This window comes from Struthio camelus, chromosome 7, assembly GCF_040807025.1.
Source record: "Struthio camelus isolate bStrCam1 chromosome 7, bStrCam1.hap1, whole genome shotgun sequence".
Lineage (NCBI taxonomy): Eukaryota > Metazoa > Chordata > Aves > Struthioniformes > Struthionidae > Struthio > Struthio camelus.
In genome coordinates this window covers 18,544,361-18,560,415 of record NC_090948.1, presented here as the reverse complement: position 1 = coordinate 18,560,415, position 16,055 = coordinate 18,544,361, and the positions used below count along the sequence as shown (strand labels likewise).

The window sequence follows — 16,055 nt, the reverse complement described above, 5'->3', positions numbered from 1 at the left end:
TGTTTATTACTTCTATGTTTATTACTGAGCTCCCAACGCTGTTTTCATATCTGTGTATATGGTACCTCAAAGATATTTTTCTGGGTGGTATTAGCCATTTCGGAGCCCATCATTTTCTATAGAAAATTACTATTGCTTTTCCCTATGTATATTCCTTCACGTTACTATTGATTTTCATCTTCCGGCTTCTTGCCCAGTCCCTCAGCACTATGAAACCTTTTTGCAGCTCTTTGCAGAAAACTATGAATTGAAAAACTTATTGTCATCATCAGACTCCTTCACTGTGGTATTTCATCCCTCCTTCCCCTTTTGTGAATATATTGAACAACAGCACAGGCCTTAACAGCGATTTTTGTGGGACTCTCTGGAAACTACCAAGAAAATTGAATTTAAATTCCCACAATCTGTATTCCATCTATTAACTATATTTAACTATCAACTATATTAACTATTTATGGTATTTATCCATAACTGGACCCACCTTTTTTTTTCTTTTTTGCCAAAGCAGCTAACTCCTTTAGAAGCCTTTGTTGAAAGATCTTGTCAAAAGTTTGTTAAAAATCTAATTAACATAGGTCAACAAACTCTTCCCTGTCCTCAGGCACAGAGACCACCTCAAAGAAAGCCAATATACCTGTGGGACGAGTCACAAAACCTGTGTTTAATAATCTCTACAATCCTGTATTTATAAATCCATGGATCCTACCCTTTTTAATAGTTTCTGTCAGTTTGTTCAGTGTGCACGTCAGACTTACTAGTTAATAGCTCTTTGGCTTTCCCCACAAATCTTGTCTGTATGGCATCTTCAATTATTTTGACATCGAATCCATTTTAACTGAAGAGGTTCACGTCACACATGATCATGTAGTTATTTTATTCTGTATTCCTTTAAAACTCTTTGTTTCTGGTCTTAGCGATTTTGTTTGTTTTGTTGATTTGTTCTTTAACCTTTTCTAATGATGCTTAATTTGAGACAGATTCTCTTGCACATATTCCACAAAGAAGAGTTCTAATGCAGAAGCCTCCACAAGCTCTGCATTTACATCTGTAAAAACAGATGCAAATAATTCATTTTGTTTTTCTTCTGTGGTTTGATCTTCTGAATGCTCATTTCATACCTCATTCATCTATTGGCTGTACAGATTTTCTGGAAGACTTCCTGTTTCTGATTTTTTTCTTATGGCATGGGCTAAATCATTTCTTATAATGCATAAAATTCTGAACTGCGTTGTTGCTTTTAGTAACAGCAAGTACGACTTAATCTCATACATCTGCCTATTTCATCATTTAATATATTTATTAAATATATATTTTACAAAATTTAATTCATTAATGTTTTTTCCTGGCTTGTGTCTAATGAGGTTATAAACCATATTCTTCTGTACTGTTTGGCAGTACCAGCTACTATTTTGTATCACCCGGGCAGCTTAAGGACTATTTGTTTTTCCAGAAGATAGCAAGTTCTGAATATGCTGATGAGGAGTAGAGCAAGAATATGTCTCTTTCCATGGCTGCAACTGTGTGGGCAATACTACAGGTGGCAGAGGCTGAAATCCGTGGTGGAAGGGACCATGGACTAACCATATTGAGATGAAGGAAAATTATGATTAGGAGTTCACAGCTCTTGCTTAGCATCGGTAGGCCAACTGTCTAGGAAGACAATCTTTGAACTTGGAGCAAAAAATAACCAAGATGCGCCTGCTATTTCTTTTAAGAACGTCTGGTTCATAGGAGTCGGAAAAGATCTGTTGTGACACCAACAAAAACTCTGAGCCAAGCAATCTTACTGCTAGATGGTTGTTTCTAATTCTTGTCATGGCCTGTAAATAAAAACTGTAATGTTACATGTAAACAACATAATATAAATGGAGAGTTCAAAGAAAATACATTTATTCTGTTATAGAATAGTTCCATTGCAAATGTCTTAAAAAGTGCCAATACGCTACAGTGGTTATATACATTCTGGAGACAATAGCCAATGCTCAAAAAAAATATTGACTGCAGATGTCAGAGAAATTTTTTGGTGAAAAATAACAACTGCTCTGGGATAATTCATGTTTAAACAGGGCATAGACTGTCTTGCAGTTGAAAATCTATTTCACAGGGTCTCACATTGTAAAGCAGACCAAATTCAATTTAACTTTTTCAAAACGAATGAAGGAGTGAAGTGTTCTTACATGGATTTAATTCTTGCTTTTTAAGAATTTGAGAATTTAATTGTAATTTGAGAATTTAATTGGAACAGGTTGCCCAGAGAGGCTGTGGAGTCTCCTTCACTGGAGATCTTCCAAACCTGCCTGGACGCGATCCTGGGCAATGTGCTCTAGATGACCCTGCTTGAGCAGGGGCCTTGGACTAGATGATCTCCAGAGGTCCCTTTTAACCATTCTGTGATTCTGTGATTAACAGTGATGCTTATACATCATGCCTATCCAGATATACTATGGGCGATCTCTGTCTTAGGGCAAAAGAATACAAAGATGTTCTGGTTTTTATGCAGCATTTGTTGACCCTTAAGATATGACAGTGCTTGATGTTACCTTAAAGAAATCAGATTCTAAGGATAACAAAACTACTTAGAAAATATCCAAAAGTGCATTTTTGCACTCACTCACAGGGCGTGCCTGGCATCACATGAGGTGCTGCTGTCAGCATCGTTATTTTTAGCAAATATGTCTGCTCTCCTGTTCTGACATTCAATTCTGAAACAGTTGAGGAGACTGCAGTAAGATTTTGGTCTCATTTGAATTTCCTTGATGGCTTCCAGTTTAGTTTCTAATCTGAGAGTGGTGCGATAGCACTTGTTGCATTCATTGGGTATCACTTCCATGAGCGAGCGGATTCAGAAAGGTCTCTGAGGCAGCCTTGGATGTCGTGAGGTGTTATGAGGTGTTCTCAGTACTCCCGCAAAATGGGAAGGCGATAGGCTACTACCTAGGGAATTTGGGAGAGTGTTTTCGGGGATACTGACTTGCATGATAAAGAGCTCTCATGGTTATTCTGGGAGGAGCTATTACCTCATATTAGTCTTTTTGGTGGATTTGGTCGTTTTTGTCATTTTTCACCAAACTATCACCTTTCTTTTTTCCTATATGAATCTTAATCACAATGTAAATTTATTTTTGTAAGTGTGTGTCTTGATGATGTCTTTTCTGATTACTCCTGTACTGCAACAAATCTCAGTGTATATGGTCAGACAGTAATCTTTCTTCTTTTTTTTCGCCTGCTGGTGGGATAATCTCTTTAGATTCCCAGGTTTTCTTTTTTTTCTCCTGTGCCTGACATCCATATATATTCTAAAATTGAACCATAAAGCGATACACTATCAATAAAATATTTTATTCAATGTTTATATGCTAATCTGTTGGGATAGGTAGTTGACAATACAATGCAGTTTTTCATCCCTGCATTAGGAAAGCACGTATTCGAACACAAATTTTATACTGAAGCTGCAAGCTAGACTCTGATGATTTCTACGCATAATTCTTGTCTCCTGTCTTTCCTAACTTTCAGGCTGCAGCCAGAACTATATATAGGCGTCCTGTTTTTCATTTTTGTTTTTTAGTTGTAGCAAGTTTGCAGATCCAAAACACTGTGGGTACAATTTGTACTCATCGCTTTTGACCATTTATGAAAATGTAATGAATTAGAGGCCAGAAGAATGATCTCAAGATTTGCATGTAAAATGCCAATATATTTCTCTGCTTGTTTTTGGCACAGATTGTTTCATTTGGGCATAGCAGAACCATCAATGATATAATTTTATTCCTGAAGATAATCTTTTGGGCCAAAAAACAGAAATTCAGAATGGCTTCTTTTCATTCTCTCTTACAGTCAAGGACACAAGGGAAATCAATGATGTCAGTGTGAATGAGGAATGAAAAATATATTCATTTAAAATGGGTCCTTATTATATGCACATACACACTCAAAGACAGCAGCAGTCCTCCTTGTTCTTCAATTCAGTCCTCGGTAAACAGTGTTTTTCTTTAACTTTGTTGGAATTAGTAAGATGTGGCAAGATTTCTGGAGAAAAATTTAGCTGATTGCTCAGTCAAATTGCTCATGAGTTAGTTTGAACTTCTCCTGTTGGGAACACAAATCTTTCTACTCCTTGCTTTTGATTTTGGATGCTGTTTCATAAGCTTAGAAAGATTATCCTTTTCAATGTCCTCTTTGTTCAAAAGGCATCTTTACTGCCTATTTCTGCCATGATTGTTTGCTCCTTTTGGCCATGTTATGCCTGAATTTCCTATTTCTCATTGTGTCTTTGTACTCCTTGTGATCTTATCTTTCCATGTGCTTTAAAACAGCACTCTTTTACAGCACTCTATTACTATCAAGTGTAATTTATCCTTCTTCTAAGTAACAATAATATTGTGTTACTAACAAAGCAAACATTTCTTTTACAGTGATTTCAGTTTTGATTTCTGCTTTATTTTGAGCATATGAATATATAGCAACTAATCTAATTCATGTGTAATGTCCCAAATGCTTTCACTACTGCTGTCTTTTACAGATATCCACTATAGTTTGTGCAGCTCATCAATCTTCTTTCTACACTGGACATAAACGCATTATGTAGGGACCTTTCCTTCTTGCTGTTTTATTGCGGTGTCAGCTCTCCTGCCCAGTGATAAGTGCAGTGAATTTCATGCATGCTTGTGCAGAAGGAGGTGTAAAACCATAAAAAAGTAATGGGTAAAGCAAATAGGGACAAGTCTCTCTACTCCATCGAAATGCTTACAGCTTTGGCTGTTGGTATATGTTGTGGGGCAGAGAGCAGACCTGGATTTGGGGAAGCGAGGTGTGGCGGATGGGTGCCCATTCCCTCTGCGAGCAGATGCACGGCCGCGGCGGGCTGCCCAGGCCCCTCGGAGGGCTGCGCGGCCGGGCCGCGCGTGCGGCCTGGCTGTACGGCTGGGCTGCGCCATACCTGCGTCCGGGCTGCGTGGCGGGGCTGTGCGCATGGCAGGTTGCACGCGTGTCAGTGCAGCGTGTCGGTGTCACGCGGCTGTGCAGCAGGTTGGCGTTGCGTACTCGGCCATGCAGCGTGTAGGTGTTGTGGGCCTGGCTGGCTTGTGTGCGTGGCCGAACAGCGTGTCGGCGTTGCGTGCGTGGCCATGCGGTGTGTCGGTGTTGTGGTCATGTCACTGTTGTATGCACGGCCGTGCAGTGTTGGTGTTGCGTGCATGCTGGTGTTGTGTGCAGGGCTGTGCGGCGTGTCGGTGTTGTGTGCAGGGCTGTGCGGCGTGTCGGTGTTGTGCGCAGGGCTGTGCGGCGTGTCGGTGTTGCGTGCAGGGCTGTGCGGCGGGTCAGTGTTGTGGTCATGTCACTGTTGTATGCACGGCCGTGCAGTGTTGGTGTTGCGTGCATGCTGGTGTTGTGTGCAGGGCTGTGCGGCGGGTCGGTGTTGCGTGCAGGGCCGGGCAGCGGGTCGGTGTTGTGCGCACAGCCGAGTGGTGGGCCGGGGGTTGCGTTGCTGTTGCTGCACGGCCCGTGCTTCGTGCCGCGCTGCACAGCGGGTCGGGGCTGCGCGCGTGGCGGCACCGCGCGGCGGCGGAAGCGCGGGAGGCAGCGGGAAGGGGTGCGGAGGCCGCGGCCCTGCCGCCCGGCGGCCCTGCTTTGTGTTTCCCTGCCGCCCGCACGGCCTCACCCGCGGAGGAGGCGGCGGCGGCGGCGGCCCCCACGGGGCTCGGGCCCGCCCCGCTGACGGGGGCGGCGGCGCCGCGGCCGCCCTCCCCCCCGCCGCAAACGCTCCCCGCCGTGGGCCTCGTCGGCCTCCGTCCTTCCCCGCCAGGTGAAGCGCGTATCCCTCCGCCGCGGCCGCCCCCACCCCCCGCCGTCGGGCTCGGCAGCCCCGCAGTCCCCGGATGGAAACTGTTATGGCCGCCAACAGTGACTCGCCGGGCTACGAACACGGGCGAGGTAACGGGGCGCCGGCGGCAGCGGGCGGGGGAAGGGGCCGCGGCGCGGAGACCGAGGGAGAGAGGGAGGAGGGGGCCCGGCCGCGGCCGGGGCGGCGGCCCGGGCGGGAGGTGCGAGCTGGCAGCGGGGCAAGAAGCCGCGGGGCGGCGGGGCTGCGCCGTTAAGTAGTTCCGCGCCCTCCCCCGCTGCCGCCGCGGGCGGGTCCCGGCGGCGCCCAGCGAGGGGCCGCGCCGTCCCGCGTGGCCGCGGCGGCGGCCGCCGTCTCCCTCCGCCGGGTGGCGCGGGGCAGCGCCGCCGCCGCCCGGGGCCCGCGGGAGACCGCGGCGGGCGGGAGGGCGCCGCTGTCCCGCGGGACCGCGCGGCGCCTGTCGCCGGGCCAGGGCGGCCGGTGGCAGCTCGGGGAGGAGGGGCGGGGTCCGTTGAAGCCTCCCCAAACGCAGCCCCCTGCCCTGCCCTCCCCTCCCATTTCGGGGAGCGGCTGCCCCGCAGCGCGGCCGGGAGGCGCCGGGGCCGTCGCCAGACTCGTCCCCGGGACGGGGGGAAGGTGTCGTCGCGGCCGCGCTCCCCGCAGAGCCGCGAGTCGCGCCGTCCGCGGCGGCGGGGGCCGGTGCCCCGGCGAGGTGCGGCGCGAAAGTGCCTGCGGGCCGCGGCCGATGCGGGCCGGGGAGGCGAAGCGTCCGCAGGTGCCGGGGCGGCGGCGGGGTCGCGCTGGCGTTTTCCCGGCTGGGAAGCGCGGCGTGTTCGTGGGTGCCCGGTGTTGGCCCTCGCCAGCTCGAGGAACGGCCTGGCGGCTGTTTCCGTGAAATAAACACTTTGCCGTGGCGGTGAGATTGTATCTGAACATAAGAAAACGCAGCTCTGTGAGTTCCTGAAGAGCTAGTCCTGTTACTTCCTGCGTGCGTCCGGGTTTTTGTAGAGATGCAGGCGCTACTTAAAATTTGCAGGCACGTATAGGATTGGAGCGAGGATGGAAAAGAGTGTTTGTGCTGTAAAGTTTAAGTGAGTGTAAGCAGATTTTGCGAAAATCTTGAAAATACTAGCTGCCTGGAAATATATTTTAAACTACTTTTTTGTTCTAAGTGGAAAAACTAAAAAGGGTACCAAACTTAGGAGTGTCTTATTTATCCCTTCTCACTAGATTAAACTATATAACTGCAACTCTTTTCTCCGTGTTTCTTTTCTTTCTTTTCTTTTTTTTTTTTTTTGGGGTGGGGGAAATAAAGTTCATACTAGAGCACCCCTGGGGTGAAAAAAATGAGGCTTAGAAACAATTTATGTTTGCACTTACTTTTTTTTTTTTTTTGTTAACCTTAGCACATGCATACATATTTTCAGGTTTTGTACTTACGATATCTGTTTTACAGTCTGCTTACTTGTTTCAAATATTGTGAATGTACCATTTTTCCCCTTAGGTTTTGCAAAACTTTCTGGAAAATTACAATTATCTTTGATATATTTATGACAGGTTGTTTACCATTGTTGCTTAAGAAATATTTTTTGTGGCTTTTTTTTTTTTTTTTGGCTCCAAAGACAAGTTTGTTTGGTTCAAATTAAAATTTGATCGACTGATATACCTACTACTGCTTTCTGTCTTCTTTTTAGCCTTTATACTTACCACGGTTAAGAAAGCCTGTAAAGTACTCACAAAGCTAAGATTAAAACAAGCCTAATTATGAGGAGTTTGATTGCTATCTATTCTTAATCCTGCTCATAAATTTAGAATTTGTGTTGTGTTCAGTAGTGCTCTCTGATGGGAGGGAAGGCAGTACATGTTTACAGTTTTTTCTTCTTTACTGTTTTAAAAATGGATACAATGTAAGATTGAAGGATTTGTGCCTTTCACCTTAAGCTTTCAGTCATGCTTGTATTTATACCTTTTAAAATATATATCCTTTTGTTTCCAGACCTTTTCTCAGTATTCCTCCTGACTGTGGTGGCATTTCTGGAGTTTTACATACTTACCTCTTCTATGTGAGTGGAAAAATGTTAAAAAGGCTGTTGAAGAATTGAAGTCTAGTCTGTTCTTAATGAGTAAGTTTGACTTTTCCTTTGATAAAGTAAACTTGAAGATCACTGGGATTTTTATTTGTTATGTTGAAGGTGTTTGTAGATTGTTATTATTAGGTAGTATGGAACTATGTTAAACTGTAATTTGTTGTTAATTAGTTAAAGATCTCAAATCAGGTTTGGATATATCCAGCTGAGATATGTTGCAAAACAGAAATATGCTTTATCTAATTAATGAAAGGTTGCCCAACTGAGGACCACATCAGCCCCAAGTTAAAAGCTTGAAGTTTATTCCCTGCAGCATGCTGCATCCACTTTTATTTTTTATAGTGTTAGCTGTATAAATATTTCAGGTTTCAATATCTGACGGCATTCCCTTTTAATTGGAAAAACAGGCTGCTATTATCAGGATGATGTATTTCTGTGCTGTAACCTGTAAGCTTCATGTGTGACATCTCTGTATTTACAAAAGTTCTTCAGCCAGCACTCCCCAGTCGTATTTTGGTCACTGATTCTCTATGCTGGAGTTTAGCTTTCTCCTGTTCAACTTCAAGGGATTCACCACTGGCAGGAGAAAGCATTACAGTACAGTGCTTTTTTGGTGCAAATGGAGTGTAATATATATGAATTGTTCTTTTCGTATGGCTCAAAATAGAGTAATATCACATGTATTAATCTCCAGTGTGGAAGACAGGAAATGTGTTTGTTTGACTTAAAAAAAAAAAAAAAAAAAAAAAAAAAAAGCATAAAGTGTTTAGTTTTAATTTTGAGAGACTCCCAGTGTTGGTATGGTTTCTTTCAGTTGTTTGTTTTGAATATCAACGTGTACTTGAAATGTTTGAGTTCTCATAACTGAAGAATACAAGTAATTGAATTACAATTGATACTGAAGTCTGCATAAAATGTGGAGATGTTTTGTTTATTATTTTCAAGAGTTGTGTAGAATTGCTAATATCTTTTCTAAGGAATACAATAAAACATATACTTAAAAATGTGTTTTGCTTTTCTTATACTCTGGTACATAAGCATGACCTTGAAAATATTTCAGTCTCCATTTTCTTTCTGTTGAGTATTTACAAGTTTAATGCTAGATACTCCCATTTCACAGGACTGTGGGAAAATGTTTGGAAGACTTTAGTGGTGATGCTTATAACGGCTTGCAGCTCTTGTGCCTCAACGCTATGAGGAGAGGATGCGATCATTCTTTCAGTTTAAATGTGAATAAATAGGATGATCTAATGACTTCCACGTCTGCATTGCTTCAGGGTGGGCAAGGGAATAGGGGAGAGAACTGCTGATCAGATTTCAGCCAATGCTTTACTAACTTCTGCTACTAAAGAAGAAAACAATGCTGTGACTTTTTCACTATGGAAAATATATTTAGCAAAAAATACTATATGCTAGGAAAGAACTAGTGAAGTACAACTTCTTGTTCCTTTTCATTTTCACTTTCTGAAATGGAAATGATTTTCTGTGTTATGCCGTTTGTGCTGATTTATGCTGACATGGTAGTGTTGTTTGAATGTGGACTTGAGCATAAGTTTTCAGCGCAGCCTGTTATAGAAACGCTGACGTTTAGTCTGTAGGAAGAGACTGATGCTAACTATACCTGTTTGAGCCTCTTAATCCATGGAGAAGTAATGTTGTTAGTCATACTTCTGTTCTGAAAAAAGTTAACCTATATGCAGGAATGTATGTTGAGAAACAAAATTAAATTTTTATCTATGGACTACTTTATTGACTACTTTCTACTACCTTCTAGTACTATACTTTCATTACGTGATGCTAAAGGTAGCCTTGCAAAATATTCATTGTGAATAAGTTGGTTTAGCCTTTTTTTTTTGTGTGTGTGCGTTGATAAAGGTCACTTCTCCATTAGTGAAGGAGATCTTTGTATTAAGGATTTTTTTTTCTTTTTAAGCACAATAGTTAGTTATTATGAGAGTAACAGCCTTTAATAATAATAAAAAACTTCTGTTGAATTTGACTTGTTTTTAGTACTTCAGCTAGGTGCAATTAATGATCCATGTCACAGAGGAGGTATTGAGTTTATATTTGCAAGAAAACTTGAGTTTATCTGATCCTCAGTAATTGCTAACTTTGTTTAAAAGAGAAAATCTTAAACGTTCTGATGCTTAGAGTGTCATAGTGGAACAAAAATTGGTGGCACAAAGCATCAAAATACTTTCCTCTTTTTCAGTAGATGTCCCTTAAAGCTTTTTTCCCCTGTGCTTGCTAAATATTTTGTTTAAAAAAAAAATAAAGTTACAATACAATATCTCTTTTGCCTCATGGTTTTCTCTCAAATGCTATTATGATCTCTCAAATGCAACGACTTCAAAGCTTGTCATGTATTCATTAATGAGTTGTAGTGAATGTACTAATTGCATTAGCTTTAAAAGTAATATTTGCTGTGTTTGTTTTCTACTTTCAGGAGAAGAAAATGGGGAAGTTCTAGAACCTCGAGGATAATTCAGCACAGAAGTTTGCTGCAGGAACTAAGACTAATCTCAAGAATTCACTTAAAAAAAGGGAAGGAATACTTAAAATTATGCCATCTGAAAAGGAACAGATTTTTTGTGATAAAAAGCAAGTTAATTTGTTAAATCACAATGCTGCAAAGAAACTTTCTGTGGATACTACTTTGGAAAAAGCACTGGTGAATGATACTTTAAGTATGATGCCTCAGCCAGCAATTGTAGATGTCGGTCTCTCTTATGAACTGAAAAATGTGAAAATCGATTTACCCAAGGTGAACATTCCAGATGAAGTATTAATGAAACATGAAGTCGATAGATTTAGAAAACTGTTTCAGTGTAAACAGCAAACTGCAAGGAAGTCTTTAAATCTAGACAAAATAAATGGAAGCAATTCCAGTAGTTCAGAGGGAGGCCACTTGCAAAATAAACCAGAAGTGCAATTTGAGGAAGGGTTGAAAACTACAGCAAAGATACTGAATTTCACTTGTACAATGTGCAAGGATAACATTCGCTACAGCCCAAATGATCTACAGAAACATTTTCAGCTGTTACACTATGGAGAGTTGCCTTTATATCCTTGTGAAATGTGTAACTTTTCAGCGAATGACTTTCAGTCGTTTAAACAGCATAGACGCACCCATCGCAGCACTTTAGTAAAATGTGAGCTCTGTAATGATGAGCATATGTACACTTTGCTGGATTTGACAAAACATTTCACATCAAAGCATTGTGTAAACGGTCACTTTCAATGTGAAAAATGTGGGTTTTCCACCCAGGATGTGGGCACATTTGTTCAGCACATTCACAGACATAATGAGATCCCATATAAATGTGGAAAATGCCATCACATAAGCTTTACAAAAGAGGAGTTCCAGAAACATCTTCTTGTCCATACTGGTACGTTTCCTTTTGGTTGTCAATACTGCAGTTACAGCACACCGCGGAAAGATTATCTTTTAAAACACATTATAGCTTTGCATAGAGACCACCTGTATGCAAAAGAAAAACTGGAAAAGGATAAATGTGAAAAAAGAATAGTCAAAACTTCAGCAGGATTAAAGCTCGTATTAAGAAGGTATAAAACAGGAGCATCAAAGAAAGCACTCTGGAGACGGAAAAAAATAAGTAGTGGAAGTGACGCTACTGAAGAGAAAAATTCACAAATACTAAGAAGTATGAATAAAATCCAACTGAAACCTGAGGAGCTGAACCAGTTTGTAAGAGATGTGGAAGCAAATGAAGAAAAAGATGAAATTATATATACTGAAAAGCGTAATTTCACAGGTGGAATGCTATCTGCTACTACCGCACAATACAATAAAGCAGATGATGGAACAAGTTATGGCCTGGGATTATTGAAAAATGCTGTTCATGGGCCCACAGTATTGATGGTCAAAAACAATAAAATATCTGTTCCAGCAAATTACAGTGCTAAATTTATGGGATTCAAAATGGTAGATGGAAAGCAACATATTGTTATAAAATTATTACCTACAAGTAAGCAAAACTTACATTTGTTGGGTCAGAAAGCTGATCTAATTAAAGATGGCTCTGCAACTTTGCTACAGACTGCTGATCCCTGTAGCTTGTCTTCAGGTGCTATGCCACATGTAACTGATCAGGCAACCTTGAAGAACAATTCTGTTCACCCGTTAACCTCTGCTCCGTTTTCTTTTTCTGCTCCTCATTCAGGAAAAACAAAAGCAGAAAAACAAAATAACTCCTTATTGTATGGCAGAAGTGTTTCTCAAAGTGTAGCACCTTCTAATGTAGCTGTGGGAAAAAGTTCAAATCATTTGCAAATGAAGTTGTGCTCAGCTGTGCCTCCGTGCGATGAGGTGACAAAAGTTGGAACTCAGAGTGGTATCTCGTGGGGAAACTATAGTCCTCCAAGTCATCCTCAGGTATTACCGCCTACTGTTACAAATGCGCTTCATTATGACCCTATGAAAATGCCCTTCTTCCCTGAACTGAAAATACAAAATGGTGGCCTGAACAATAGTAACGGAACTAATAATCTGTATTATTCCCCTTCGGTTGATTCTTCTAATGAAGGGTTGCTTTCTTTTCATAATTACTCTAAAATGGACACTTCGGATAACCAGTGTAGCATTTGGATGTCAACAGATGACAAATCTAAAGAATTTATATCCAGCAAAACACTTTCTTTTCAAAACAGTAGGAGAGGTGAATCTGCATCTTCATTTTCAGAGTCAGTGAAAGGCTTAAAACCAGAAAAAATTGTATCTGCTCAGTCAAATATTAATAAAACTTATGGACACATAAACACTAAGAATAACTGTATATCTTCTAAAAGCCAATCTAAATGTGTTATTGATAGAGAGTGCTTTATGGAAGACCAGCATAGTAATGGCCAGCAGTATTTGGACACTAACATAAATCAAGGCTTTGAGAATGTAGCAGAGAAATTTCAAGAAGATGCCTCTGATTGTGTTAACTCAGCCTTAATGCCTAAAATCACATCGGTTTTCTCGTTACAGAGTGAACAGGCAGCTAATTATTTGTCACCTGAAATAAACCAGTTATTGCAAGATGTGTTAAAAGTGAAAGCAACTACTCAGCAAGAATCCCATGGCAAGTCAAATAACTGTGTAAAACTTTATTCTGAGAAGTTGCTTTCCAGTCAGGAGACAGGAAATAAAGCCCTTATGCATTTAAAGAGCTCGGCAACTGCATGTGGGTTTCAGAGGCCTCCGGCTAATGTAGGCTTTCATTTATATAAGAGAGAGTTGAACTCAAGATGTAGCACAAATGAAAATATACACTGTGGGAAAGAAAGGAAGATACCCAGAGCATCATTTGATTCACAGGGAGTGGATAAATTATCTAGAACTGCAGGTGTTGGTACGCTGCTTAAAACCCATACAGATGCAATCATAACGCAGCAGTTAGTAAAAGATAAAATGCGGTCTACAACCCAAAATCCTAGTAGCTTTTCACCAGTTCATCAAGAACAGAAGAAAACACTTTTAGTTCAGTCACCGCCGTCAGGATTTTTTGTACCTTTGCACCTTGCTAACCAGCCCGGACTACAGGTTGTTTCAGGAAAATCTCTTCCATCCACCAGTTCATCGGACAGTCATTTGACTAAAGGTGTACCTACATCTTTTGTTTTAAATAAAGGGCCTGGGATGATTTTGACCTTTAGTGGGGCAATTGGAACAGTTGCAAACGTCCCTGGTGATAGTTCTCAGGTTTTAGGAAGAGTTGCATCCAGAGAATATGGTAAAATAACCATACCAGCTTCAAAACCAGATTTAAAAAATGACAGTTTTAGAGGTATAAGAAGTTCCAGTAGTAGGAGAGCGTGTAGCACAGCAAATGACTCATTGAATAGCATGCCATTCAAAGGACCTCTTGTAATTACAAACTCATCTGAGTCATCTATGAAAGGAATTTCTTCTGTGAAAGTGTTAACAGAGCATCAGGATGCTGCCTTTGGTTCCTCAGAGTGTATAAAAGAACAAGAAGTTCAACAGAAACAACATGTTTATGCGCTTTTGCCTGATGGACAGCAGGCAGTTTTTCTGAAATGTATGACACCAAACAAGCCTGTAATACATAAACGTAGTGTTTTTCAGGATAATGCTTATCATCAAAATTGTCAACCAAAGAAAACCGGAGCCATGCAACAAAAGCTTTTGGTGAAAATTAAGACTTCTACTCCGGAGTCACTGGCCGATACGAATCGGTCAGTAAGCAGCTCAGTGCCCTCACTACAGCTGGACAACATGCAGTCCCTTACTTCTGCACTAGTACAGAAACAAGCTAATCTTACTTCTAGTGATGCCTTAATCTTACCAGGTAGGTTAATGCCAGCAAATGCCTCTGTGGCAAGCTCTAATCCAGCATGTTGTATTCATCCTGTAGAACCTGTACGTTCTGCCAAACCCGCAGGGACACGGTTGCAAAAAGATTCTGCCGAGAGTACGCAAGTAATAACAGCTAACAATAGGAATAGCTTTGGTAGTCAGAAGTCCACGTGGAGCACCAGAAACAGAATTGCGAAAGTAAAACCTCGTTTAAAACAAACTGGGCCTAAAAGTTCAGAAACTGTGGTTTTGCAAAGAAACAAGAATTTCAAACGAAAAAGGAAGGATAATTACCCAGAACCTCCAAGAAAGAAAGTAACGTTGCCCAGAAAGTGTAAGGAAAAGAATCAAGCTGGGGTTGTTAGTGAATCAGGTGGCCCTTACAAACCAAGGGCATCAAAAGAAACCGTGAGGACTTTGAAACTACTTCCTTTCAATTCTAAACAGCTTGTGAAATGCCCTCGGAGAAATCAACCAGTTGTTGTTCTTAACCATCCTGATGCTGATGTTCCAGAAGTTGTAAATGTAATGAAAACCATTGCTAAATTTAAAGGACACGTTCTTAAGGTTTCATTGTCAAAAAGAACTATTGAAGCTCTACTGGAGCCGGCTTTCTGCAGTCCTTTGGACGTAACTACTGATGATCTTTCTCAAAAGAGGCACAGGACAATAAAACCTATTAGCCCTGTAAAAGAAAGATTTGTGTTAAAATTGACACTGAAAAAGACTAGCAAAAACAATTATCAGATTGTGAAAACTACCTCTGATAATACCTTGAAAGCTAAGTTTAGCTGCTGGTTTTGCGGTAGAATATTTGACAATCAGGATAATTGGGTAGGACATGGACAGAGGCATCTGATGGAGGCTACTCGAGATTGGAATTCATTAGTGTAATGATGACCAGTGAAGAAAATAAATACCATGAGTACACATTTTAAAAAGAGAATCCAGTTGAATTATGATACACAAGTCGTTTTGTTTTGTATTTCAGTATTGTAACTGAAATTTAAGTATAATGTAAAATGGTTGTATTTTGAAAGGAAGAACAGATTCTCTGTTGGCATTGAACTTTGAGATACATCAAGGAGCTTTGTGGTTTAGATAACTTGTAACTAATTGCAAATACATTTCCATAAAAATATATATTATTTTTTGTTACTACTATTATGTCCTATATTTTTATTCTATCGAAAGAGTCTTCAGGGCTTTTGTTCTGTACATATTTAAGAAACCTAAACATGTAAATATTTTTATACTTTTCAGTTTTTTGGTATAATTTTTGCACAGAAATTATTCCCCCCCCTTATTTTTCAGTTCTGTGCATGCACTACTAAAACCAATTTTTAAATTTTCTTCAACTACACACAGCTAATATCCTGGGATTTTTTTTTCACTTGTTAGCTCTTGATTTTGTTTTTCAGGGATTGAACACTATTGTTAGCAAGTGCCTAAAAGATGTGAAGCAGTTTACATTATGTCAACTGTGTAACCATAGGTCCAAATAGGGCCATTTCCCCAACAGTTTCATTTAAACAAAGCCATATGTGAATGCTTTAAGCTATATTGCTATGCACATGACACTTGTACTATTTCTGTGCAGTTTGTCTACTTTCTTAGTGAAGTATTTTTCATATAAATTAATAAAACATATTACGATTGTGTTTAATACAGTGAGCCTGAGAATGGAATCAGTTGAAAATATACAGTATATATATTCATAATGTATATGGTGTTTAAGAATGGTGAACATTCCTAATCTGTATTGACTCTGTCACTATTAAATTTGATATAACTTGTGTTTACAGAA

At 40.9% G+C, this 16,055-nt stretch overlaps 1 protein-coding gene across 3 annotated transcripts; it reads left to right on the top strand.

Annotated features, from left to right (window-relative positions):
* The first annotated feature begins 5,766 nt into the window (after positions 1-5,766).
* Positions 5,767-16,055, top strand: ZNF518A (zinc finger protein 518A). 3 transcript variants are annotated; one of them, XM_068950010.1, is made up of 3 exons: positions 5,767-5,928; positions 7,833-7,959; positions 10,370-16,055. In XM_068950010.1, the coding sequence occupies exon 3, from the start codon at positions 10,487-10,489 to the stop codon at positions 15,140-15,142; it is 4,656 nt and encodes a 1,551-aa protein (XP_068806111.1). In that variant the 5' UTR covers positions 5,767-5,928; positions 7,833-7,959; positions 10,370-10,486; the 3' UTR covers positions 15,143-16,055. The 3 variants fall into 3 exon arrangements, with proteins under 3 accessions (XP_068806111.1, XP_009676068.2, XP_068806112.1); XM_009677773.2 differs by lacking the exon at positions 5,767-5,928 and adding an exon at positions 6,380-6,788; XM_068950011.1 differs by lacking the exon at positions 5,767-5,928 and adding an exon at positions 6,380-6,927.

What these genes read in the sequence shown, in the direction of transcription:
- ZNF518A (XM_068950010.1), top strand. Translation starts at nt 10,487, where the DNA reads ATGCCATCTGAAAAGGAACAGATTTTTTGTGATAAAAAGCAAGTTAAT.